This window comes from Cervus canadensis, chromosome 17, assembly GCF_019320065.1.
Source record: "Cervus canadensis isolate Bull #8, Minnesota chromosome 17, ASM1932006v1, whole genome shotgun sequence".
In the NCBI taxonomy this organism is placed as follows: Eukaryota; Metazoa; Chordata; class Mammalia; order Artiodactyla; family Cervidae; genus Cervus; species Cervus canadensis.
In genome coordinates this window covers 35,584,325-35,611,273 of record NC_057402.1, presented here as the reverse complement: position 1 = coordinate 35,611,273, position 26,949 = coordinate 35,584,325, and the positions used below count along the sequence as shown (strand labels likewise).

Genomic DNA, 26,949 nt, shown 5'->3' with positions numbered 1-26,949 from the left:
GTAAGCTCAGAGTAAAGCCTGGTGGAAGATGAGGTAAGACTTGGGTGGTGACCTGGGTCCAGGCAGTCCTCAGGACAGCCCCAGAACTGCCTTTCCCAGCCTCAAAGACTGGGTGCTCTACACGGGAAGTGGCATAAGCAGGCATTTGATAAATGCTTATGGAAAGAAGCCTTGGAAAGAGATGGTGTACCCAGTCCCTGGATAGGTCCAGGTCAGCTGCAAGGGGCTTCTGCCTGGGGGGACCCGACACCAGAGTGGGTGGAAGTGATGATGCTCATGGGCTTAGGACTCCCCTGGGGGTCTAGAGCCCCAGCTATCCAGGCAAAGCTTATGGTCACCGCTGGGCAGCTGTCCTGGGCAAAGCCTCTGGAAGTCCATGGAGGTGGCCCACCCCTGGCCATGCCCCCAACCCTGACCCCATGGAGATCCCTTAGGAGCCCTGCCCCCCACAGTGAGATAATAATGACCATAATGAGAACAGTCACCCACACATGTGCACAGCGCTTTACAGGTTACAAAGTGTTTCACATACATCATCTCATCAATTCCTCACAACAGCCCTGTGAGGTAGGCAGGGCGGGGAGTAGCGTTTCCATTTATACAGATGTGGAGGCTGAGGCCCAGAGAGGGTTGATGACCTTTTCGAGGCCACACAGCAAGTCGGCAGCAGAGCTGGGACCAGAGTTAGGCCTCGGCGCCCAGCTCTCTCCACTGACTGTGCTGTCCTCCAGAGGACCCCAGCCCCTGTCCAGAGTCTCAGCCACACCCGAGCCAGGCCCCCCTGCCCCCGGCAGTAGTGCTGCCTGGCAGCTCAGCAGACAGGCCCTCATCCCCACTGGGCAGCCCTGTCCCCTCCACCCGCTCTCTGCAAACAGCCAGCTCAGAGCTGGGCCCAGACCCACCACCCAACCTGCTCCTGGGGACCGCCCTGGCAGGGTGGGCAGGCAGGCGGGTGGGGCTGGAACCTCCTTCCCTGTTTTCCTGAGTGATCCCTCCCCACAGGGGAAGAGAAGAGGAAGGAGGAAGAGGAGAAGGAGGAAGAGAAAAAAACAAGAAACTGAGTTGGAAGAGGGCCCTGGAGCAATCAGGACGTCAAAAGTTTGCATTCCGACTAGCTATAGGAAATAGCTTTTTTTTTTTCTCTTTTTATTATTTCAAGTTTTCATAAAAATCCATAATTATTGAAACCCAAGTTACAGAGGAAGTTCGTAACTTTTTTATTGAACTATTGACTGTGCCGCATCAAGTTGGTTCGTCAGCTTCCGGCTCCAGTCTGTCAACGAGTGCCCCTGTGTAGGTGGGGTCCCCAGGCCTGGACTCCTCAGGTCCTGGTAGGAAGAGGGCAGGCGGTGAGGGCCGGCGGGGGCAGCAGGGGACGGGGTGGGAGGGAGAAAAAGTGTGTGTGCGGAGGGGTTGGGAGGAGGTGGGGAGGACTGGGGAGCCCGCGGAGGGCGGCCAGGCCCCTCCTCCTGCCCGGCGCACCCGGGGGTCCCTGCCCCCCGCCCCGTCCTCATATCATCTTCATGTTGAACTTGCGAGGCGCGTCAGCGGAGCTGATGCCTGCGTCCGACTTGCGGGGCACGTACTCAATTTCGATGTTGTGCTTCGTGTTGCCCTTGCCCCGGCTCCAGAGAAACAGCAGCACCAGACAGAAGAGGACGACGCCCAGGAAAGAGATGAAGCCCATGGTGGTGGCAATGATGAGGGTCTTGATGTCGAAGGGGAAAGGCACGGTGGCGCGGGTGCTGTTGGCCTCTCCCTCGCCCGGCTGGTTGGAGATGAAGGCGAAGGTCTTGTTGGGCTGATGGGGCCAATCCGGCGAGTAGCTGCGCACATGCAGGTGGGCAGGCATGGAGTCGTTGCCGCCCGCGTTGGCCGCGATGCACAGGTACGTGCCGTTGTCCTGTACCTGGGCGTAGCGCACCTCCAGCGTGCCGTCAGGGAAGACCGTGAGTCGCCCGTTGCTCTTGGCCGAGACCAGGTGCTTGCGGGGCGAGAGCCAGAGGATGGCGGGCGGCGGGTCGCCATCCGCCCGGCACACGAACTGCACCGTGTGGCCCTCGTCCACGAACACCTGCTGGGCCTTGCGGTCCCGGATGCGGGCGCGGCGGCAGGTGAAGTAATTGGGCAGGAGCACGTCGGGGAAGTCCTTGAACTCCTTGCCCTGGACGAACTCGGGCGTGGCACACGTGGGCTGCTGCCGGTTGAAGTTGAGCCGCCAGCGGCGCCGGAACACCCACAGGAGCCGGCAGTCACAGGCCAGCGGGTTAGAGTCCAGGATGAGGGTCTCCAGGTTGCCCACCGAGTGGAAGGCCGATTCCTCCAGCGTGGTCAGCTGGTTGCCGGAGACATTGAGCACGCGCAGGTAGTTGAGGCCGCGGAAGGCGTAGGGCTCCACCACGGCCAGCTGCCCGCCCACCAGCTGGATCTCCTGCAGCCTGAGCAGCTCATGCAACATGGAGCCCTCGATGGTGCTGATGGGGTTGTAGGAGAGGTTGAGGAAGCGGAGATAGACCAGGTGGCGCACGGCCAGGTAGGGCACAGCGGTCAGGTTGCAGTGTGTGATGGACAGGGACGTCAGGTTGAGGCCGTAGAGGCAGTTGGGGGTCATGGTGTCCAGGTAGGGCCAGTGCGAGATCTCCAAGACCTTGAGCCGGTACAGCCTCTTGAAGGAATAGTCCCGGATGGCATTGATGTTGAGGTGCCGCAGCCGCAGGACGATGAGACCGTGCAGGTGGGACAGCGCCTCGGTGGGGATGGAGGTCAGATTGCATTTCTCCAGCGTCAGCTGCTCCAGGCTATTGAGGCCGCTGAAGGCTCGGTGGGAGATGTAGACGAGGTCGTTGTCGCCGACCTCCAGCGACTTGAGGTTGTACAGGTCCTGGAACATGTAGTCCAGGAGGATGACGATCTTGTTCTCGCTGATGTCCAGCTTGGTCAGGTTACTGAGGCCGGTGAAGACGCCCAGGGGGATGAGCTTCAGGCGGTTGCTGCGAAGCCCCAGCGTCCGGAGGTTGAAGAGGTTGTTGAAGGCGCCGGGCTCCACGGCGCTCACGATGTTCTCGTTGAGCTCCAGCTCCTCCAGGTGAGGGAAGCTGGCAAACTCGTCCTGGTTGAGCGTTTTGATGCGGTTCTTGCCCAGGTCCAGCAGGCGGGTCTCGGTGGGGATGCCTTCCGGCACCGCCACGAAGCGCTTCCGGTGGCAGAGCACCGCGCGGTCCTGGGCGGAGCACTCGCAGCGGGGTGGGCAGCCCGTGGCCGAGCCTGACAGCACCGAGCCCAGCACCAGCAGGAGGATGGGCTGCCAGCAGGCCAGGAGGGGGCTGGGCATGCTCCTCGCGCCCCCCGCCAGCATCCTCTCGCTCACCTGCGGCCAGGAGCAAGCACAGCACAGAGGAGGTGGTTAGAGGACAGTGATCGCTGGTCTCCCGCCCCGAGCCCTGCGTGCCCCTGTGCCCTCCTGCCCCGTCAGGATGTCCCTGACCCAGAGAGAGAGGCAGGGCTCCAGAGTGGCATATGACACCTGTCGGGATTGTCAACACAGTGAGGTCCAGATATCGAGGCCAGAGGAACTCCTGCCACCCCATGCTGTTTCCCCCTTGCTCCTTACCCTGCCTAGAGCCCTTCTAAAGGACTGTCCCACATCCCTGGGATCCAGTGGCTTCATGGATGGGGTGAGGTCACTTCTGGTGACCCTGGAATTGGCACCCTAGGCTGTATCCACCTCCTTTTCATTTTACATTTATAGGCAGTGGGACTCCCAGCGTGCATCCCACCCCCCACCTGGCACCCTGCGCTTCAGCTTCCCCTGGTGCTCATCAGGGATGATGCCCTCAGGGCTCACAGAGGGGATCAAAGGGGCTCAAAGGCTGAGGCCTCTAGGAATGGCCAACAGAGCAGCACATCTGGGCCCCAGTTGGGAAACGGCTTTTGAGGCTACTGGGGTCCACCCTCTTGGCCTTCAGCCTGAACATTCCCAGGCACAGAGACCATGGCCCCCTCCCTATCAACAATGAGCTGAGCCCGAAGCCAAGAACCCTGGGCAACCAGCATACCCAGTGGTTCCTGCCAGTGTCTGCGAGTCTGCTCCCCATGGGGTTTCTGGATCAGTGGAGGGCACCCCCTTCCAGAAAGCCAGGACCCAGCCCTGAGGCCTCCCCATGGAACCTCTGCAACTTTCACAGTCCTTCAGGTCCCCATGGCGACCCACCCAGGCAGGCTGCTGAGCTCAGGCTCCTGCTCCTCTTTCCTCCCGGAACGCCCCTCCCTCACGTGTGGAAACCCCATTTGCAAGGCCTAACTCAGAGTCCACTGCCCTGAGAAGCTTTTTCTGATGCCCAGTTGGAAGTGTACTTCCCTCCAAAGAACATCCACCCCCTTCAACCAGGCTTCATCTGTCTGTCTCTCCAGGTTCCAGTCACTGTCTTCTGAGTACCAGGGTCCTGTCTGATGGGGGAGCAGTCAGACCCCCACAGCCCAGGATGGCACAGACAGCCCCACATTGTAGCACTGGGGATGGGAGGCTTCTTACAGCTGGGTCTCGAGGAATGTATAGGACTTGGGTGGTGGTGACTAGGGAGATCCGCTTGAGGACAGGCTGCGGGTGTCCCCACACACAATTGCTCTCTCCTAGTGGGTTCAGAGGCCACTTGCTCCCACTTCTGCCCAGAACGCTCTTCCGTCCTCTATCTCTGTTCCACCCCATGGGAAATTGGCCCAGCAGAGTACTTAGGGGGTTGGGAGGACTAGTATGGACTCCCTGAACAATAGAGGTTAGACCAGATGGTCTCTGGGGTCCAAGCTGAAGCTCTTTTGTTCGTGGGGTGAAGATCCATCCCACCCAGCCTGGCATCTTTGGGGCTCTGCTGCCATCCACATAGCCCACACCCGTGGCCCTGAGGGGGCCTCATTGCAGGAAGGGGGTGCTCAGGCCGGGAGGATCCCATCACCCTGCCCCAGCTCAGGGCCTTCTCCCATCCCTCCAAGCTCCTCCCCACACCTGTCCACAGCCTCCACTTCTAAAGCTACAGGTTTTGTCACCCACACTTCAACCCTTAAGGCAACTGGGGCCTGGAGAGCTCACGGCTGCCCAAGGACACCCAGCCAGTAGAGGAGGTAGATTGGGGACCAAGGCTCTGGTCTGTCAGACTTCAATGACACCACCCACTTCCCAGTGCTCCAGGGTCTCCCAGGACTGACAGGCACTCCTTGGTTGTTGATCGACTAAGTGACTGATTAACCAGAGAGGGTTCCTAGTGTCACTGACATGTTATGAAATCTGCAAAGTTTTGTTATTCTCAAGGGCTTTGTCCACCGCCACCGCTTCCTTCATCCCCTCTCATTCTCCCTCTGGAGTTTTCTGTGGTTTGGCCTCCCCCACCCACTCCAATCAGGCCATTTTCCACAGTCACACACGCTCCAGTGACCCACCAGAAAAGCAAACATCCTGACAGACGATCAATAAGTAATTGGGACGGCAGCTGGGGCTGGCATGGTGTGAGCCTGGGGACCGGGAGAGGTAAATAGGACTTTTAGCACCCAGCTCAGGGGCTGGGCTGGTGGGTGGGGTGGGGGCTTCTGGAGAGGATGCCAAAGAATGAGAATTGGGGCAGTGAGTGCACAGCGTACGTTGAGATATTGGCAAGCCCGTCACACAGACAAGAATCTGGCACTGAAGACCCCACCACCTTGTCTCAACCTACCCATCTCCCTCCTCTCCCACCATTCCCCCCAGTGAAGTCACCCAGGCATCCCAGTCTTATCCTGTGCATTCCTGCCTCTCAGCCAGCTCCTTTTTGAGATCTCTCCCAGCCTCACTGACCCAGCAGCTTTTGTGACATCCACCCCCAAAGGCCACCTCCTCCATGAAGCCATCCTTGATCTACTCAATCAGAAATCTCTTGCCCACAACTCTGAAGCACCTTACATTTATGAGTAATGACATTATGTAACTGGTGTATAACATCTCATTCTAAAAATGATTTGAGCCAATGGCCAGCAAAATGATGTTACAAGATGATAAGAAGATAAAGTTAAAGGAGACAAGCCAGTCAAGAAAGAATGCCACAAAATCCTGTGTAATGATAAAAGGTTGGAGCTTCCTAGTGACCTGGGCAAAGAGGGAAATATGCTCCAAAGCTTCAGCACTTGGCACCTCTCCGGTGTCTTATGTTTAATCCTGGGTCAAACCCTCATGGGGTTTATCCCACCTGCTAGACAGTGAAGTGCCTGTGGGCAGATGGTGAGTCTGCAGCCTCAGGTCAAGGTGTGGCACAGAAAAGATTCCACTGAATGTTCTCTGGAAGGAACTGTGTGTGCATGAGAGAGTTTCTGCAGGGGTTGAAGTCACTCTGATGAGGCTGACCCTGGAGCAGGTCCACTGAGCAAAGAGACACCTGGGGGATTCAAATACGTTGATAAAAAGCTGGTCAGTATTGCCTGGGTGGCAGGCCTGGCAGTTACACCCACAAAGGAATGGACAGTTACAGAAAGACACATCTTCCGAATTGCCTCTTCCTTCACCTTTTATGTGCGACTGTCCTGGAAGATGAGGACATTGAGGCCTAGAGGGGCTAAGATGGCTTCGCACGCTGGCACAGCACACTGGGCCTGGTCGCCCCATCTAACACCCCCGTGGGGTCCCTGTCATCAAGGGATGCTGGCAGGCTGGTGTCTGAGGGGTTCACCAAACCTGCTGAGTGAGCAACACGCTGCTCCCGCCTGCCCTGGCACCATCAATCCCACTGGTTACTCCTGCAGCGGCCCAGGAGAAGTGTTTTATACATTTTAATCAGTGTTTTATTTTGGATCCTTGCCCCCTGAAGGGCTTCCCACACGGGCAAGAGTTTAAGAATTGGCCCAATAAATACAAAGGAAATGAACATGGAAGGCTGGCAGGTGAGCAGGCAGAGGAGAGCCGTGCCTGGCCGCAGCGCACAGAGCCCATATCAGCCTGTCTGTGTCCTCCCAACCCCAGAGCGGTGGGGGCGGCCGTGCCGTCAGACCCGCACTGCAGAGGGCCAGCCTGCCACTCACGTCAGGGGCAGATGTGGTCCGGCTCTCTTGCTCCCCACACCAGCCACTCCAGAGTGCCCTGGAGGACTCTTCCCCTCTCTGCCTTTTCCCCAGCTGTGCAGTATGGGGGTGGGGGGGTGAGGGGTGGATACCAGGGTTCCCTCACAGAAGCTGGATCTTCTCCAGCTAGAAAGTCAACAACATGTTCAAACCCATGTAGGGAATGAAGAGCAGTAGGGGCTCAGACCCCAAATTGCAGCTCTATAGGGACTGGAAGGATCTATTTGAGGGTGGCATCCCTAGCTGGGGCCTCCCATTGGGGCTGTTCCCCTGGGGCTCCCCACTAGCTCAGCTGGTAAAGAATCCACCTGCAGTGCAGAAGACCCCAGCTTGATTCCTGGGTGGGGAAGATCCCCTGGAGGAGGGCATGGCAACCCACTCTAGTATTCTTGCCTGGAGAATCTGCATGGACAAAGGAGACTGGCAGGCTACAGTCCTCGGGGTTGCAAAGAGTCAGACACAAGTGAGCGACTAAGCACACATCCTGGGGCTCAGGGTTGGAGGGAACAGATGATGGAGACTGAAGAGGCATGGGATGACCCATGGGTGGACCTGGAAAACCCCTGAGGTCAGGGGTCATTCTGTCTCCTAAGGCAGCATCTGAGGCTCCTGGGGGTGTGGGCATGCCACTACCACACACGCAGCCCGACCCACGGAAACTGATCAGATGCCTGCACTTAGGGAACAGGTGGGACTAACAGCTACAGGCCACCTGCTACAGGCCAGGTTTTAGGCTTTATCCACACCGTCTTAGAAACCCTCACCCAGCGTTCAAAGAGATATTTCTTGTCCATTTTATAGATGAGAAAGGTGGAGGCTTCCAAAAGGGAATACATCTGACTCTGACTTGGCTCCAAAGCCAGGAGGCAGCAGAGCCTCCTGATCCTGTGAGTCAGGCTGCCTATGCCAAGAGTTACCATGAGTGAAACAGGACTTCTTTCAGACACACAGGCCAGGCCAGAGCCAGAGGAGAGGTGGGCGTGTCCCAGCAGAGCAAGGCCGAGGGAAGGCACTAGAACTTAGGTAGCTGCATGTAGGTATATCTGTGTCCATGTGTCCATGTATTTAGTCAGTGGTGTCAGACCCTTTGCAACTCCATAGACTGTAGCCCACCGGGCTCCTCTGTCCTCTCCTCTTGCGTGGGATATCCCAGGCAAGAATACTGGAGTGGGGATCTTCCCGACCCAGGGATCGAATCTGGATCTCCTGCATTGCAGGTGGATTTTTTTTACCCGCTGACCCAATGGGGTACGACCTTGCCGCTTAATCAGACAAAGCCCTTTCCCCAACTTTCAGAAAATAGTATGTTATACACACTGAATTTTTTCAGTGTTTCCGCACTGTACCATCCTCCTTTGCCTGCTGCCACTGTCTATGCTAGAATCTCGCCTAATTTGGGGTCGACTGCAGCACAGGAGGGAAGGCTCAGTTATTTTTGGTTTACGGTATCAATATTTCATGGTGTTCCCACTCAGTGTTCCTCAGGGACCGCAGGGAAATCCCCAGCACATGCAGCCATGAGATCGCTTGCCGTAGAGGTGCCCACTGCCTCCCCGGGATGCCTGGCCCCCTGGGCCCTCAGCCTGGCTGTGTGACCCGGGGCAGCTGTGACAGGTTGCTCCCTCCCTGAGGAATGAGGCTGTTACGTTTTGTCTTGTCCTGCCACCCTACATTCCTCAGGCTGGGTCTGCAGCAGGAGTGAGGGAGGAGGGAGACAGACCTGGGACAGGAGACAGGGCTTCAGAGAGTCTGCCTCGGGCCCCGCTCAGCTCTACTCCCCTTTCCTGTGTGCGTGCTAAGTTGTGTCCGACTCGGTGCAACTTCATGGACTGTAGCCCGCCAGGCTCCTCTGTCCACAGGATTGTCCAGGCAAGAGTACTGGAGTGGGTTGCCATGCCCTCCTCCGGGGGATCTTCCCCACCTGGGGATCGAACCTGCGTCTCTTACATCTGCAGCATTAGCAGGCAGGTTCTTTACCACTAGTGCCACCTGGTCAAACGTCCTGGGCCATGAGCACATCCTGTTCCCACCACCACACCTTGAGGTGGGTCAGTTACTCAGAAAGGGACTTATGCTGGGTCACCGAAGGTTGGAGGCAGGGCAAGGTTTAGCTTCTTCGTGACTTGCCCTGTCCCCAAATCTCTGCCTCTCTGAAGTCCCTTCTTTGCTTTCAGCTCCAGGACATAGAGTAGCTGGATTCATTTCATGAAATGATAGAGCACGTTTGTGGCAAGCGTGCCCGCTCAGAGGCAGCCATGACCACATGGCCGAAAGTAGGGTAATGTGGGGCTGGAGTGAGGCCCCTCTGGAAAGCTCCCGAGGGTCGCACCATGCTGGAGCCTTTTCCCACAGCAGAGGTAGACCATTTGCCTATGCCTGGAGGCATCCCGCTCAGCCTTCAGAAGCCAGCCCAGGAGTGTTTCACCCCAAGCTGCTCAAGCCTGCAAGTCCCCAGGAAGAAGGGCTCACCTCCGGCAGGGGCGGGGGGGTCCCTCTGGATCTCGGGTGCCCCCCCACCAGGCCCTGCTGGTGTGCTGACCTCTGTCCCTTTCTCCCTCTGCTGGAGCTTCTGCTGCTCCCCCCCCGACTTCTGGGTCCCCCAGATGGACAGTCCATAGTGCAGGGCTGAGGCCAATACAGCTCAGGAGAGCCAGGCCCAGCTTCAAGGGACAGAGGGCCTCCCGCCCCCACCACAGCTGCTGGGCCAGCTTCCCAGGACAGCTCCCAACTCCTGGTCTCGGCTCTTTATAGAGGCCTCAGGGAGGAGGTGTCAGGCTGAAACCCAGACACATTTCCACCGGCCAAGTCGGGGGCAGGAGGGGTGGCATTTTCAGCCAAGAGAACGATGAGGGCAAAGATGTGCAGGGTGGAGGCGACTGATGTCCTGGAAGCTTTGAGAGCATCTGGGGGCTCCTAATTGCTTCTCTCCTACCCCAAATCCTGACCCAGGTCCCTGGACTCCTTTTAAAGATCCTCCATTCTGCCTTTCCAAGGCTAATCCCTGCTGAGGTGTGAATGGCTGATAATGGCTTAAGGTGTGAGCTGTTAATGGGGGGAACTTGGTCTTCCCTGGCCAGTCTAATCCTCCAGGGCTCTGCTGAGAGCCGGGGGAGGGCAAGGGTTGCCTCCTGGCACAGGGGGGTGAGGACACAGGAAACCCTGAGAGGAGGGGTGAGCACCCAGGCTGAGCTCTGGCAGGAGAAATTGGGACCGACTGAGGCTAGCCGGCAGGCAGCTGAACCTCAGCTGTGCATCCGTCCATTTGTCTCCTCCCGGGCCGGTCAGCCCACCCTTTCCCTCTCCCTCTCCTCTTTCAGCTGCCACCCCCATGGGAGAGAAAAATCAACCTGAAAGAAAATTGAGGTCATGTCCTTTGTCGTGTATAGTCCCCAGGATGTGTGTGTGTGTGTGTGTGTGTGTGTGTGTGTGTGCAGGCAACTGTGTGTGGCCTGTGTGGGTGTCTGTGTCTGAAGTTGTGTGTGTGTGTGTGTGTGTGCAGGCAACTGTGTGTGGCCTGTGTGGGTGTCTGTGTCTGAAGTCCCTCCTCCCGCCACTGCCACCAGCCCCATCTCCCAGGTACACTTGGAAACTCCGTCCTCTCCCAAAGGTGCTCACCTGGCCTCTCAGCCACTGCCGGGCTGGAGGGTGCTGCCTGCCCATTTGCTAGGGCAGCTGCCCCTGTGTGGTCCTGGGCAAACACTGTGCCACCTAAGGGAGGGACGCTCCTGCCCACCCCATCGCCTACCCCTCCAAGCACAGCTGGTCTCGAGAGCTGCCAGCCTTCCGGCCAGCTCGCAACCCCAGGCCATTTGCGGGATAAATTATGAATTTTAATTGTCAGAGCATCTTAGTGTTTAAAGGCTTCTATATATAGGCTTTGCCCTCCCGGAGCTGCTGGCTGGGTGGGCAGGAGCCCAGGGTGAGGCAGGGCCACTTCCGGGTGGGCAAATAGTCCTGGGCCCACAGGTCCCTAGCCGGGGCTCTGGCCAGGGCACCCTGCCCTACCGAGTGGTCGTGGGTGAGTCCTGGACCACTCTGGACTCTGCCTGTCCTTTCACAGGGTTGTTCTGAGGTGAGAGAGCTGGCCTGGGGGAGGCAGGAGGGAACCACTGATTCTGGGAAGCGTCCGTGCTGTCTGCTGCGGGCCTGCCTGAGTGGACAGCACTCCTGGTTGGACCAGTGCTATACCAGAATTGAGGAGGGGCAGGCACGCACCCATGTGGCGGCCTGACAGGGCTCAAGGAAAGAGCAGCTCTGCTGCTGCTAAGTCACTTCAGTCATGTCCGACTCTGTGCAACCCCATAGACGGCAGCACCAGGCTCCCCCATCCCTGGGATTCTCCAGGCAAGAACACTGGAGTGGGTTGCCATTTCCTTCTCCAGCGCATGAAAGTGAAAAGCGAAAGTGAAGTTGCTCAGTCGTGTCTGACTCTTAGTGACCTCATGGACTGCAGCCCACCAGGCTCCTCCGTCCATGGGATTTCCAGGCAAGAGTATTGGAATGGGGTGCCATTGCCTTCTCTGAAAGAGCAGCTCATGCACCCCCAAACCTCCCTTCCCATCTCTCTCCAGGCCTGGATGCCCACTCAGACCTTCAGGGACAGGAAGGTGCCCCAGAAGGCCTTGGGCCCCCTCCACCGCTCAGGCCAGGGGCCCCTTGGGAGGTGCTTAGCAGACATGCCCGCCTCATCTCCCCTCAGCACCGCCCCCCACCACTTTGTGGGGCACCCAGGGCCCTCTCCTGGTTCTCCAGTCTTGGAGGCTCGTCTACATTGGAAACATCTCAGGCTGGCGCATTTCAGGCATTGGAGGTCTGAAAATCAGCCAGTCCCTCGCTGGGAGGGTCACCAGCCCTGGGTTTGAGAGAGTGGGGAGGTCACAGCCTGAGAAACCCAGGGTGGAGACGGGAGAGCTGGGGGAAGTGGTGGATCTAATTGTGGGGTCTGAAGGTCAGAGACCTCATAAAAATGATGATGATGATGATGATGGTGACTAGAAAAACCCTAATAGAGGGCTTTTGGTGTTCTGGGCATTATTCCAAGTACTTTACCTATGAAAATTAATTTCCCCTCACCACAACCTGTTGAGATAGGTCCTATTATTGCTCCCATTGTGCAGATGGAAAAGATAGAAGCACAAGGAAGTTGTGCAACTCGCTCAAGATCACAAAGAGGTTCTGTAACTTGCTACAGGTCACAAAGTTAACATGATATCAACTCAAACATGAGCTTGTTTGCACTTCGCAACAATCCTATGAGGGTAGTATTATTATCCTCGTTTTAAAGATTAAATAACTGGGGCACAGAGAGGTGATGCCATTTGGCCCATTACAGTAAATGGCAAAGCTGGAATTAGGCCTGAGGTGCTTAGACCACAGGTGGTCCTGACCATTCTCATATGCTGCCTCTCTCCAAATCAGGTTCAGGGCTGCTGAGCTACACAGTCGCGCTCAAGTGGCTTTATGTCTTGAGGCCCTAAACTCCTCATTTAGAAGAGGGAAGGGCAGGGTTGAAACTGCTCTCACAGGGCTGGGGGCAGAGAATTCGAGGAGAAGGAAGGGAAGAGACATTTATATGCAGCACATCAATTAAATGCTTTGCAGATGACCCACCAACCCTCACCACATACCTTATGATGGAAGAACCATTAGCCCCATTTTACTCATAAGGAAACTGAGGCGCCAGGACATTAATTCACCTGCCAAAGGTCTCTGAGCTTGTCTAACTCAAGAGGCACGATAACTCTACAGACCATCACTCAAGTGAGGAAACTGAGGCCTGAGAGCATCAGTGACTTGTCCAAGGTCCCACAGCACCTCGGGGTTGGGGTTAAGGAAGAGGCCCGGCCTCCTGACGGCAGCCACCTTCTCTCCCCAACACCCTAGCCTCTCCATTCATGGTGTGGCCAGGTCAGGGACAAATGAAGGTTTGCGTTTATTCTGCCCTGGAAGAGACTTAAAAACCAACCCCCAGTACATCACAAACCAAGGTCCAATGAGGTATTTATAACATGGGACAGGCAAACTATAAATAAAAACCCTTGCCTTCTCTTGGCACTGACTGTTCAAAGCCCTCTCTGCTCAACTGAATCTTGGCCAACCTCTTGCCAAAGTCTGTTTTCCCAACCCAGTATATATACTAATTTCAGTATCAAGTTCTGCCCAGTCACAACTGATGCCATCACCTGGCTGTGCGTTCATGAGAAGCCCAAACTTGGGAGGGCCCGGGCATCTCTGCAGATCTCTCAGGTTGCAAAGCAGAGGGTGCAAAGGGCCCAGAGCAGGCCCATAGGGTGGAGCCAAGACCCTGCGTGGAGTCACAGAGGAGGTCCATTCAGTTCAGTGCATGCGCACTAAGTTGCTTCAGTCACGTCCAACTCATTGTGACCCTATGGACTGTAGCCCACCAGGTTCCTCTGTCCATGGGGATTCTCCAGACAAGAACACTGGAGTGGGTTGCCATGCCCTCGTCCAGGGGATCTTCCCAACCCAGAAATCGAACCCCTGTCTCCTGTGGATCCTGCATCGCAGGCGAATTCTCTACCGCTGAGCCTCTGGGGAAGCCCCATTCAGCTCAGTACAACAAATCAAATGGAACATCAGAAGGTTCAGCCTGGAAGATGTGCCTCGGTAGATAATGAGTGAGCAGACTGTCATGAGAGGCATGCAAGCAGAGACTGTGGACCAGAGACACTGCAGGAAGTCTTCTCTGCTGGGCTCACAGCTCAGCAGCCCCTCTTGGCTCTGAGATACCCCCACCTTACACCCTAGGCCAGAGAGCTGACATGGCCAGGTCCCCAGCCTCATCTGCAGCCCCATGCTAGACCAGACAGAGAGAGCCTGCTGCCCGGGCCCCCACCCACTCCACTCCCGAAGCCATGAGCAGGTTCTCTGCAGAGGGAAGAGAGGAGGTGGTAGAGAGAGATTAATTCCCTGAAATGGGAAAAAATAGAAAAACACACACACACCACACACCCTAATAACATGTAATAAGAGGTTGGAGACGAGGAACAATGCCCTGGTAATGTCACCCTGGCGGCAATCAATTTGGGTGTCACATGAAATAGGCATAATTATTCCGCCAGCCCCGTCTCCCGTCTCTAACCAGCTCCAGGGGCCCGGGCCCAGGCGGGGAAAGCGGTGCGGAATCAATTGTTGGTGCACCAGGCTGGTAGAGGGAGCCGCTCCAAATTAGCTTGCCAGCCCCGCGCGGCTCAGCCCCTGAGGGTGGGCAGGGGCTTGGGGGCCTTGCAAATGCCCAGGAGCCACCTTGTTCAGCCATCCCTCACTCGCTCAGTGGGCTGGGGCAATCAGGGAGGACTTCCCAAGGAGGTGGGAACGGAGGAACACACATACATGAGTGCTCTCACTGAGCACTCACCCAGGCCAAGCCCCACACCAGGTGCCAGGGGTTTATCAGGGGGCTCTGCATCATTAAAATAATGAAGCAAACTCTGCCTCTACCTCTCAAGCTGGGACCACCCCTTCCCATCCGGTGGGTGAACACAGTGCTGCTAGGATTCCTTTGGCTCTAAATCTGCAGGGACTTGAGTGCTCCCTGTTCCCCCTTCATTCTCACCCACTGGGGAGAACTTCCTGATTGTTCTTCCCCATCCCTGAGCTTGGGATTTGTACGGACAACATTTCAATACCTGGGGAAACTGAGGTGCAAAGGGGATGACTGCTTAGTGAGCATCCATTACTCACTGGCGGTTGCCTATCTCAACCCCCATTTCATACACTAGAAACTGTGAATTTCAGAAATGCAAATCAAGGCCATAACATAAGATTGTTTTACACTCATTCAGTCAGTAAAATTCAAGATGTCTGGGACATCCCTGTAAGAAGGCCTGTGCTCTGCAACAAGAGAAGCCGCCACAGTGAAAAGCCCTTGCACCGCAACGAAGAGTAGCCCCCACTCACCACAACTAGAGAAAAGTCTGCACAAAAGCAATGAAGACCCAGTGCAGCCAAAAATAAATAAAAGATTTTTTAAAAGATGTCTGGCCATATTGAGTGTGGGTGAGTGCGGGGAATAATGGGGATACTCATCTCCTGCTGGGGGAGGCATTAATGGCCCAACCAATTTGGGAAGCACTGTGGCACATTTCCTAGTAAAGCTGACAGCGAACACGATGTATAGTCCAGCAATTCTGCTCCTAGCTGTGTGCCCCCAGAGATGCTCTGCATGTTGTCTCAGGGAAGGGACCAGAAAGCTCACCGTGGTGTTGTTTGTAAGAGCAAAAAGGGAAACAGCCCACATGCCCATTAGAAGAAGGATAAACATTCTGAAGAATAAATACAAACAACAGAACATTATGTATCAGTGAAAATGAATGAACTACATCATTATTTGCAACAATATAGATGAAGCTTAGGCATACAATATTGAAGAAAAAAGCAAATTCCAGAGGACAGCACAGTTTCATGTTCCTTTTACAGAGTTCAGACATAACTAAGATGGAATAATTTCTCTATATTAAACTATTTTTAAAAGGCAAGAGAATACTAAAGAGATCATTTAGGGTAGTGGTTGCCAAGGGATGAGCTGAGAAGAAACACATAGTAGATGTATATCGTTATTAAAATGTGAGTGTTCGGGTTGGGAGGAGGGTCATGATATTCATTATATTAGTAGTAGTAGTAGTAATACTAAATATGTTAACTAATTAACAGGCCATGCCTGGACCACGTGAGCAAAAGTCCCAGATCAGAAGTCAGGAAGAAGGCATTCTAGACTGAGCCCCATGCTTATAAGCTGGGGATTTGGGGGCAAGTCATTCTGCCTCTCTGGCTCTCCATTTTTTCTTAGCTATAAAATCAAATCTCTGTACCACCCTACAAGGCTAAGATAGACAGTACATCACTGATACAAACTAGGAGTAACTAGCAGTTCTGGAGAATTTCCTGTGTACTCTTCTAAATGCTTTGCATATATGAACACACTTAGTTTTCATAATGGCCCTCTGTTATCCTCACTTTATGGATAAGGAGGCCAAGGCCCAAAAGACTAAGTATTAATAACTTGCTCAGAGTCACAGAGGTAGGCAGTGGTAGAGCTGAGATTTGAACCCAGGCATCTGCTTCCAGGGACCAAACTCAACAGCCTCACTCACTAGAAAATGACGTTGAAGGAACTGAACTCACACAGGAGAGGACTTTTGTGGGAACAGCTCTACTGGGTCCACGGAGCCCAAGGATAGTCATTCAACACATAATGGAAATGAACTTGCCTTCCCACACTCTTTCTACCAAAAAACCATCCCTGGTTCTAGAATCCTGCTCTTTATGTCTCTGCCAAATCTTCTATTCCCTCAAGAGATACCCAGCCCCTCTGTCTTCCTGGGGGACCCCTGACTGCTGCAGCCCCCCCAGGAACAAATCCCATCCTTCTCTAGGTACCTATGTGTGCTACTGAATACCCTGCTCGGGCCCTCCCCAATCCCTGCCTGGGGCATCCTTGACATCACCTACCTCTGCCCATCCATTATAGGCTGAAGATACTGTGTCTCCTCCTGGTAGTTTTGGCCACCAGAACGAGCTGTTCCCTGGTGCCTCCCAGAATCATCCCTATCCCAGAGGCCAGGCAGGGGAGCCCTGGGGATGGGTACAGGATTGCCCGGAGTGTTCAAGGCAATCCATGGGGGCCATGGGAGGGTCTACTCTGGAGCAGAGCAGGCATCCCAGCCAGGATGTGCAGAATCAATGTATGGATGAATTGGTACAATATTAGGTGCAAACCAGGTACTGTGGGTAACTGGGGGAAGAGGGTCAGTGATGGGGAGCAATCAGGGAGGCTTCCTAGAGGAGGGGCCAGGAGAAGAGAAGACCTTCTAGGTAGAAATACTGAAGCAAGCCAGGTGATGGGGGGATATCAAAGGGACTGGTGAGAATGGGACAGAGAGCCACCAGTAGGTAGCCGTCAGGAGGCAGGATGTCCCTGGGGCTGGAAGGCCACCAACCTTCCACAGAGTGCTACACACCGGAGAGCTAAACTAAGAGAGCCCAGCCAGCAAAACCAAGGCTCTGGCTCTGAAACCACCACCACCTACGGCCTCCCTGGCCCTTCTTTAGCCCCACAGGACCCACTTCCTCAACCCTCCGTCTGACACACTGCCTCACGCTTCCTCGGGACCCTGTGCAAATCACTGCACTGTCTCATTTCTCAGCAGAAATGCACTTCCCCACCCTCTAGACCCAGTCATCACCCACTCACCATTTGCTTCAGTGGCACCCAGAAAGCAGACCAGATGAACCATCACTGGTACCAGGGATCCTGTCTGGCTTTATGCTGAACAATGATCCACCCTCACAAGACTTTTTTTTTTTTTAGTATCCCACTGGAATTTGGGTCTTAGAAAATAATATCTAGTTTAGGAAAAGTGGGTGCTCAGAGAGAGGCAGGGGATGGAGAAACTGATCCTAGGATCAAAGATTACTGCAAGGGTAGGGTGGTCTCTCTATTGCCCTTGGCCCACAGCACCCAGCCATCCCCCCAAACCTGGCCCCTTGCATTGGGGACCCACTCTAACTCCAGGCATGGGGGAGTACCGCTGCCTTGACCAAGCCCTACCCAAAGCCCACCTCACACTTAAATTGGCAGGGAGTGGGAGAGGGGGGCGGAGACAACAAGAATACCACAAGGGGCCCGCCCTCGCCTTTGCTAAGCCTCCTTCCAGGAGGGGCCGCTGGGTGCTGCCCGGCGCCCCTATCTGGGTTCCGAGGAGTTCTTGGCCTCTCCCTCCTGCCCCCTAATCCCCGTCTCCCGCCTCAGGCCGTGGGGAGAAGGCAGGAAGAGCTGGCAAGCTGTCCCAGCAGACCAGGCGCTGGTGCCTTCCCAGAGGTGTGAGCACTCGGCCCCTCCTGGCCACACAAGGACAAAGGGTCTGGGAGCAGCTGACCCTCCCTTCCCGCACAGCACTCCTCGCTGGGTGTGGGGAAGCCTGGATGCCCGGGCTTATTACTCCCTGGGCATGGGAGGCACCGGTGCTGAAGCCATCGGCATAATGACCAGCAGGGCTAAGCCAGAGCCACGGGCCAGGCAGGGCTGGGCACCCTCCGGCTCCGAGAGCAGAGGACTGAGGGAGGGCTGGTTGGCAGGGAAGGGGCTTGCCCAGATGGTACTGCCCCCACCTCAGGGCTTCCTGCCCTTCCACCCCTCCAGGGCAAAGCTGCTGCCAACCTCCCAGATGCCCCAACTCCCCCACCCCGACCCCAGGACCTCTGAGAACAAAGAGGAGATGCCGGTACAACCAGGGCTGGATGGAGCGGGGCTGAGACTCAGGGCAAGAGACAGGAGGGGACTGCCCACTGGGCCTGGCCCCACCCCTCCTCTACGTGGGATCCGCCTGGAGGTGCCAGGGGAGTAGGAAGCCCACAGCCCACCTTACAGAGGTGGGGGGAGAGAAGGAGGCCCCTTCCTTCTCAGCCGGGTCCTACCTGCCACCAGCTGTGCTTCAGAATGAAAAGTGGGGCAGGGGGAAGTGAGAAGCTGGGGCTGAAGACAAAGGGGAGGCCCTTCAATGGTTCCTGGGTCCCCCTCAACCCCAACTCCCTCTCCTCCATTCCTGCAACCCCCGGTCTCCCCTCTCCTCCCCCTCACTGGGCAGGAGCTGAAAAGGGGCTGCTCCTAACCATTAGGTGAGCCAGGTGGCGCCCAGCCCGGTCCCCGGGAAGAAACCTGGTCCCCGACCTGCGTCCACCGGCATCCACAGGGGTGCCTGGAGCAGGCTGGGGCTGCCTGGGGGTGTCTGGAGTCTATGGGAAGAGGCAGCCACCCAATGCTGAGCAGGGGGCTTACCTTCCAGGACGCCCAGTGCTCAGAATGGGAGGGGGGCAGAGGACGAGCAGGACGGGGACCCCTCCCCAGCTCCGGGGTCCCAGCTAGCCAACCTGGAATTTGTTGCGGTGGGAGGAGCGGGAAAGCTTCATTTCTGAGGCTTCAGGGGGGGCGGTCAGATCTGAGACCCCGAAATGGGTCTGAGAGACGCCGGGGTGCCCCGCAGACCCAAGAGGGCACAGCCCGGGCCGACGGCGGCCCCCAGGGGCGCTCGTCGCGGGGCTGCCTACTCTGGGCTGGGCCTCGGCCGCCGGGCTCACCTGCATTTCGGGCGCGCCGTCCGTCCGCTCGGCTCGGTCGCCAATTGCATGTCTTCCTCGCGGGGCCCCAGCCCCTGCCCAGCCCCCTCCTCCGTCTCCTCCTCCTTGCCCGACACCTCCGCCCGGCAGTCCGCGCGCCCTCGCGGGGCTAGCCGTCCGTCTGTCTGCCCCACGCGGGCGGGAGCCAAGCCGGGGCCGGGCAAGGACCCGGGAGTGGGGTGGCTGGAGGCCGCGGCCCCCACGGGCGGAGGGGCGGGTGCGCTCAGAACGCGCGACACGGGCTCTACGAGTCTAGTTCTGCGCCCCGGGCCGGCCTGGAGCCGCCGCCGCCGCCGCCACCTCTGCCGCTGGGGCCGGGGTCGAGGCCGGGCGCGCTCCGCAGAGGGGCCGGGGCCAGGGCTGAGGCCGGCGGGCAGCGGCCGCGCATGCTGCTAGGAGCCCCGCGTCTGGAGAGGAGCCGGAGCGGCGCGGGTGGGGACTCCGCGCGCTCCGGGACCGGGACCACGACCCGCCGCCGCCGCCGCCTGCGCTGTCTCCGGCCGCCCGCTCCGGCTCCCGCGCCGGCTCCCGCCCGGGCTCCGCGCTCTGCCGCGGCGCGGGGAGGGAGCGCGAGCAGCGAGGAGCGAGCCAGGGCGGGAGGAGGGACCAAGGGAGGGAGGGAGAGAGCGAGCGGCGGGAGCCGGGCGGGGGAGGAGAAGGCGCGGCCGCAAAACCGAGGGAGGGGGGAGGTAAGGTGGGGAGCTCGGCTCCTTTCAGAGAAGGGGGCGGAGAGCGAGGAGGGCCCCGACCACCGCCCTGCTCTGATGGGGCAGCGAAACTGGCAAGGGGGCGCGAGCTAGGGACGCGTCAGCCTTGGGCGGGGGGACGAGGGGGCGGGCAGCGTCCCGGTGCTCCAGCCCAGCATTCGGCCGCGCCCCTCCGGTCCGGGCCAGCGGGGCCCCGGGTAGTCCCACCTGCGGTCCTCTTGGGTGTGTGTGAGCACCCTCGCGTGTGGCTACTTGCGTGTACTTGGGAGCGCGTGAGTGTGTTCACACGTGTTCACTGGGGTCACTGCACACTCCATGGGGAACCGACACACGCACGTGAACCCGCAAGGTTCCCCCCGACCAGGGTTGTTTGGAGGACGGCGTGGGAAGGGTCAGGCCAGGAGCCTGCGCCTTATCCCCTCTTCTCGGAATTGTCTGCGCATCCCGGGAGAGCCTACATCCTGGCTGCCGGGAAGCTCCGGGGGACCCCGAAGAAGGCGCGCTAGCCCCACGGTTCTACCCAGAGCTAGGTCTCGAGCCCTCTTTTGCAGCCTGGGTCCCCGCCCAGCCTGGCTTCCTGTCCAGCAGAGGGCAGCAGACCGCTGGGCCGCGGGCACTGCGCCCAGCGACCAGCAGAGGGCAACGCAGAGCCTCAGGATGGTCTTGGCTGTCCCCCATACCGTTCCCCAAAGGTCCAGGGGATCCTGAGTTGAGGCGTATCCTCGAATAGGCCCAAGGAATGGGACCTCTCCTCAAAGATCCAGGTCCTCTTTGACCGCAGATACAGAGAATCGGCTGGCGGAGGTGTCTAGGGAAAGCCTGCAGAGTGGGCTACGACCCTCAGGACCTCACCTCCTTCCCCATGGATTCTGACATTCACTGCAGTTACCTGGCTAGCATGGTGGGGCCACCAGTGTCCCCCTGCCCCCAGCACCATCTTGCTTCTCCACTGTTCAGCCTCACACACAGCCCAGAGAGTTGCACAGACCTGTTCTGGCTAAAGAGTTGGGGTACTTCTCAGGCTCACGGCCACACCACAGCTCTGAACAGTCCTGCCTGGAGAACAATCTGCTGTATTCCGTGACCATCCGCATCCCAGGCCTAGGTGAAGCCCCTCCTAGCAAGTGAGGATGCTGTGCTATGCACTCTGCATTCATCCTCCAACAACCCTGGGAGGAGGCGCTGTGGTTCCCCCTGTGACATAAAGAAGGAAACCCAGGCTCAGAGAGGTTCTGTCATTTCCGTGCGGTCGAACAGCTAGTAAAGCCGGGAAAGGGAATCTGAATCGCCTTCCGGGGCTCGGAGTAAACCGGAAGGGGGCAGGCTCGGCAGAGGGACCTACAAAAGGCGGGAGGGAAAGAGAGGAGGCGACACAGGAGTCGCCTTCCCTTCAACCGCCCAGCAGGCGACCCCCCGGCCCCTCGACTCTGTGCCGCCTGGACCCCCGTCCCAGCTCCCCAGCTCCCCCACCCCGGCTGTTTGTGAGTTACCCGCGAGCTCCCGCCTCCCGCGCCGCCTCCTCCCACCAGCCCGACAGGAATAGACGCGCTCTAGCTCCTGCGTAAAGGCTCTGCCAGGCACCCGACGGGCGCTCAGACCCGCTGCGGGGCGGGGGCGGGGGCGGGGGCTATTCCTGCTGCGGCGACTGACGCAGACACCGCGCGGCCCAGGCTTCTATCCGCCCCCGACTCACCTGCTCCCCGCCTCGGTGATCTCGACGGAGAAACGGGGGAGAGCCCACCGCTCCCGCCCCCACCTCCCAGGTGCTGGCTGAGGAAGTCAGTGTCCTGGGATGAGGTCTTCTGGGGCCCACAACTGTCCCTCTAAACCTTGGAGGTAACAGGGACGACGAAAGAGCTGTCTGTCTCCGAGAAACTGCCCCAGAGTCTTAGTTCTCCAAGTGAACAGTATCCAAGCCACTTCCCCCTCCGTTTCGCTAAAAGACCCCTCCCAGCACTGCTTATCTTATTTCACCAGTGGAAATGATGGGGAAGGGGAGGCTCTGGGGGGAAGTATTTAGAAAAAGACCTTTTTGAGGGTCTAACCTGGGCCTGATGAGAGTACACACCCCTGGCCTTATCACCAGAGACCCCATGGGGTAGGGGGACTATCACTGGGAACAGATATCTTTCCATTCCTATCTCATTGGGTGATCCCCAACACAGTCCTCTTAGGGACACCAAGACAAGGCAGAATGTGGATTAGGAAGGCCCAGTCCGAGACCCAGAGACCATGCCCCTGTAGCTTCAGCTGAAGTGTTCACCCACACCTCCGAGCCTTGGTCCTTACTGGTCCACCTGCTTGGCATGCCCTATCCCTGGTTCCCACCTGCATTACAAGACCAAACTAGACTGTTTGCTTCTATTCCTGTCTCTCCTCCTCAGACTGAAATGCCCTTAGAGGCAACAGTCCAGTCTCCTCCCTCTCTGTCCTCAGACTAGGAGCTCCCAAGAGCAGGCTTGAGACAGCAAGGGTGGGCACACGGCAGATCTCAGCTCCAGGGTGAAAACTCAGCAAGTCCCAGTCAAGCAGGAATTGATGGCTGGAAGGAGTCCGCCTGCTGATGCCTGAGCGCTCCTAGCAAAGTGGAGAAGCTGGGAATTTATCAGGGGACTCAGGAGGAGGGGCGGGGCCTCTAACATTTATAGAGCTCCTACTGTGAGCTAGGGTCTGAGCTGTACTTCATCTCACTTCAAGATGGAGATTGCTATCCCCATTGTACAGATGAAAAAACTGAGGCTCTGGGAGGGCTAGTGACTTGTCCAGGTTTACTCTGTATAAGAAGTAGAGCTGGGCTTTGAAGCTTTGTGTGTGTGTGGTGTCAGAGCACACGCTCTGCTCTCCCCGCTCTGGGAAGCTGAGCAGACAGGACCGAGTCCCCCGTGGCACAGGCAGGAATGGATGGCACACATTGGCCTGTCAGCACGCCTGCTTTGTGCTTGTCCTGCCCACTTGCATCCCAGCAGCTCTCAGGGTTTTACGATGATGATTATTTCTGAAGGCACTTGAAATTAATGACAGCTCTAAAATGGCCAGGACAGTGGAGTCATTGCTGAGACCTCTAATTAGTAAGAAAAACGGAGGAGACCAGGAGCCGGGGAGGCAGGTGGGGGCTGGGCAAGTGGCATGGGGCATGGAGCAGGGCGGGGGAAGTGGGTTGGAGCCGGCACCTAGCCGGAGGTCCCTGTGCAGCAGGTGGACCCCGTATCCCCTTTGAGGCCACAGATTTGATTCTGAGCACTCATTCATTTGCTGTGTCACCTTGGAGGGAGTCGCCGCCCTCCCTGGGTTCACGTCTCCCCAGTTATGCAATAAGGAGTTGGCCTGGGGGGTCTCTAAGTTTTGGTGGTTCTATGGGGAGAGTGGAATGAAGCTGTAAGAGGGGGCTCCTTGGAAGATGACCCTGAGTCCCTGGAAGGCTGAAGCCCAGAAGGTGGGGGCCCTGTAGCCTCCAGGAGCCACCTAGAAAGCCCTGCAAGTCTCTCACAGCCTCCCATGTTGGCATTGCCGAGGCTGCTGGTGTAATGAAGTCCTGAAGACTCAAGCTGGAGAGAAGTGGATCAGGAAGTGGCAGAAAATCCATAGGTCAGAGCCCTGTGCTGGCGCAGCTATGGAGGGGGTGAGGGATGGGGTGACACCTGAGGGGGCTACCTCTCTAGGAGGTAGGCCTGGAGCTGGGACCAGGGTTAAGACCTTCCTGCTCTCTCTTCAGCCCTTCCCTAAGAGCCACTCAGGGACTCCAGGGTCCCACCTAGGCATGTAACAGGGGGTCTGGCTGAGGTACCTAAAAGGGAAAGGACTTACTCAAGGTCACTTGTGCAGGTGCGCCCTAGCCCTCTGTCCTGCCTGGGGTAGCTGGCACACAGGGGCTTATTTACACGGTGGCTGGCTCAGTTGGATGAGGAGATGTGCTGGCTGACGTGGAAGGACACCCACCATGGGTAGAGGCTGAAGCCAAGACTCCAAGGGCAGGAATGTGAAAAGCCCACCCTCCATTCCTTGGGGCATCCTCTTATTTATCATTAATAGCTTTCTTAGATCCTTAGACCTGAGACCCATTTCCTTGAATCCTTTCACCCACTCCCCTTCCAAGGCAGGGCTGTGTGGCCCCCTCCTTCCAGAAGCCTGCTCTGAGCCCCTCTGTCTCCTGCTCTGAGCTGGCCTTTGTATCCTTGGGCGCCTCTCTAAGCCTCAGTCCCGCCTCTGTAAGACTGGGCGGATCAGTAGGACCATTTCATGGGCTGGTGTGAGGATCTCATGACAATACACAGATGCCAAAATCCACAGATGCCCAAGTCCCTTACAGCCGGCCTTCTGAGTCTGTGGATGTGACCTGTGGATACGGAGGAATGAATGTACACCCTGTACATGCTGCTGGGCCTGGCACTCAGTAGGTGCTTGGTAAACTTAGGTACTTTTTATAGTTATTATACATACTGCTGTGGCTGCGCTTTGCCTCCTGACCCTGCAGCCCGTCCTCTGTAAAGACAAGGGTCTACCCTCCTCCTGACCCTTCAGCCCACCCTCTGTAAAGACTGGGGTCTACCCTAAGGTCCCTTTCACATTCCCATCAGGAGATGCCTGGGCCGAGTTCCTTATTCTCCAAGAATCAGGAACACCCTGAAGGCAGAGATTGATCTTGTGTCTCCTCCAGTTTCCTCAGAGAGCCCAAAGCCCAGATTCCAGAGAGTCTGGGTGTGCAAATTACACTCAACTGAAATCCATTAATCAGGAAGAAGCCATGAGTTCCTCTGGAGAAGGGGGCCAAGGCATGGAGGGGGGTGGGCATGGATACTCTTGAATCCCTAATTCTCACCTCCCCTCATCTCAGGGGCCTCCATCACCCACTCCTCCTTTGGAAATGTCCCAGCATTGGCGACATTCAGTTATCTAGAAACAATATGGGCAGCAGCCTCCACTAGTTGGGATTGCACTGAGAATTGGGGAGGCCAGAGCCTCCCGGAGAGCCGACGGCAGAAGCCCACGGCAGAGTGAGGTCCTGGGGCTGCCCCTGCTCAGTCTGCTGAGCTTGGCGCCTGGCTGCTGCATCCATAATGACTGAGATGCAGGAAATCTGTCTGAGGCCAGTCAGTGAAGGGGCTCGTCAGTCCACCCTGAAGTCCCTCCAGGGGAATAACTCATGTTCCTGACCTTGAAGTTAGCTCTCCTTGAGAACACAGGGAAGCCGTGCACTCCATTAAACACACACACATACAAACACACACACGATATCCAAATGATTAAATTGAGAGCAAAAACAAAAAGCAAATATAAAAAGTAGTTTGTATAAAGGGACACTCCCTGGCTCTTTGGGAATCTAGGCTCCAGGCTTGGCAGAGTGACTTCTCCCAAGAGCCTGGGCTTGGCTGTCCCCGCGGATCATGTCAGGGGGAACTTGAGCTAATGTGTGTAAACAGACAGCACTATTAGCAAATCCATTTATTAAGCACTTGTCTTGAGTTCTGTTGTGCAGGAGACTTGTTTATTAACTTAAGTCGGAACCTGTTATTAACTTAAGCCAAAGGCAGCATGGCAGCTCGGAAGACGTCCAGCCCCAGAGCCAGGCAGCCTTGAGTTCTGGTCCTGGCTCTGTCTCTAATTGCTGTGTGACCCTGGGCAAGTCACTTCGCTTCTCTGAGCCTCAGCTGCCCTGTGATAGGCAGCTCCTAATGTCCCCCAATGGTCCCTGTATTCTGGTATTCCCCAGTCCTTGTACAATCTCCTCCCCTTGATTGTGGGCTGGACTAAAGGACCCACTTCTAGTGAACAGAATATGACCGAAGGGATGGGATGTCACTTCTGAGATTAGGTTACAGAAAGTCTGTGGCTTCCATTTTGGGTACCCTCTCTCCACCACTTGCTTATTCACTATGACAAAGGCCAGCTGCCATGTTATAGCTGTCCTGCTGAGAAGTGTAAATGGAAAGAAACCGATGTCTCTAACCCAACACTCGAGGAGGGCCTGAGACTTACCAATAGCCACACAAGTAAGCTTGAAAGCAGACCCTCCCCAGGTCCAACCTTGAGATGACTGATGCTTTGGTGGACACCTTGACTGTATCCTTGTGAGAGACCTTGAGCCAGAGGTACCCAACTAAGGCTCACCTGGATTCCTGACCTACAGAAACTGTGAGGAAATAAGTATTTGTTGTTTTAAACCTCTATGTTTTGGAATGATTTGTTATGCAGCAAGGGGAGATAACTAATACATGCTTCATCTGTCAAGTGGGCATACAAACTCCTTTCTCCCAGTGTGGCTGGGGGCATTGAGATAATGCAGGGAAAGTGCCTGCTGCCGGTCAAGGTGAAGAATGACACAGCAACTAGGTGGTTATCTGATAAAGTTGAGGAGCTGCACATTCTATGACCCAACAATCCCCTCCTGGGTATACAGCCTGGAGAAGCACTTCCACGGAAGACAAGCACAAGAATGATCCCAAGGGTAGTGTTTGTAATAGTGAAAAATCAGGAATCCCCTAAAGCCCATTACAGGCAGAAGGCATGAACAGAGCGTGGTATACCATGTAGTGGAATACTATGCAGCATTCAAAATGGACAAGCTAGAGCCACACGTGTCAGTGTGGGTACTCTCACAAACACCATGTTGAGGAAAAAATCAAAGATGGTACCATTTATAGAAGGTTTAAAAACAAGCCCCAAACCCTGTAAATGATGTATGGATATCTATATATATTTTTAAAAGCATAAACACACACATAAGAATGATCATCTCTGGCTCCAGGGGAGTGTTACCTCTAGGGAGAAAGGCAGGGGATGTGTAGTGTTGGCCTGAACCCCATACTGACCATTTACCATGAGCACAGTGGTTCTAAGTCACTCATTTAATCCTTTCCACAACCCCATGGGGTCCATTCTATTATTCTTTCATCTTACAGAGGGGAAAACTGAGGCACAAGGTCTTCAGGGAGATTTTCCTGGAGTCCAGTGGGACACCAGGACTTGGTTCCTCACTTTGTCACTAAACTGGGGGAGGCCACATTACCTCTCAGGCCTCAGTCTATTCTGTAGCATG

The 26,949-nt window shown here is 56.5% G+C and overlaps 1 protein-coding gene across 3 annotated transcripts in view; it reads right to left on the bottom strand.

Moving 5' to 3' along the window:
* Positions 1-488: 488 nt before the first annotated feature.
* LINGO1 (leucine rich repeat and Ig domain containing 1) overlaps positions 489-26,949 on the bottom strand; it is a 187,494-nt gene continuing 161,033 nt past the window's right edge. For 2 of the 3 annotated variants that reach the window (XM_043490301.1, XM_043490302.1), the window contains one exon: positions 489-3,367. In XM_043490301.1, coding sequence (XP_043346236.1) covers positions 1,511-3,355 — 1,845 coding nt within the window. In that variant the 5' untranslated portion in view covers positions 3,356-3,367 and the 3' untranslated portion in view covers positions 489-1,510. Of the gene's footprint in view, positions 3,368-19,170; positions 19,300-26,949 lie in introns of those variants that run through there. The other variant, XM_043490300.1, reaches the window with a different exon arrangement.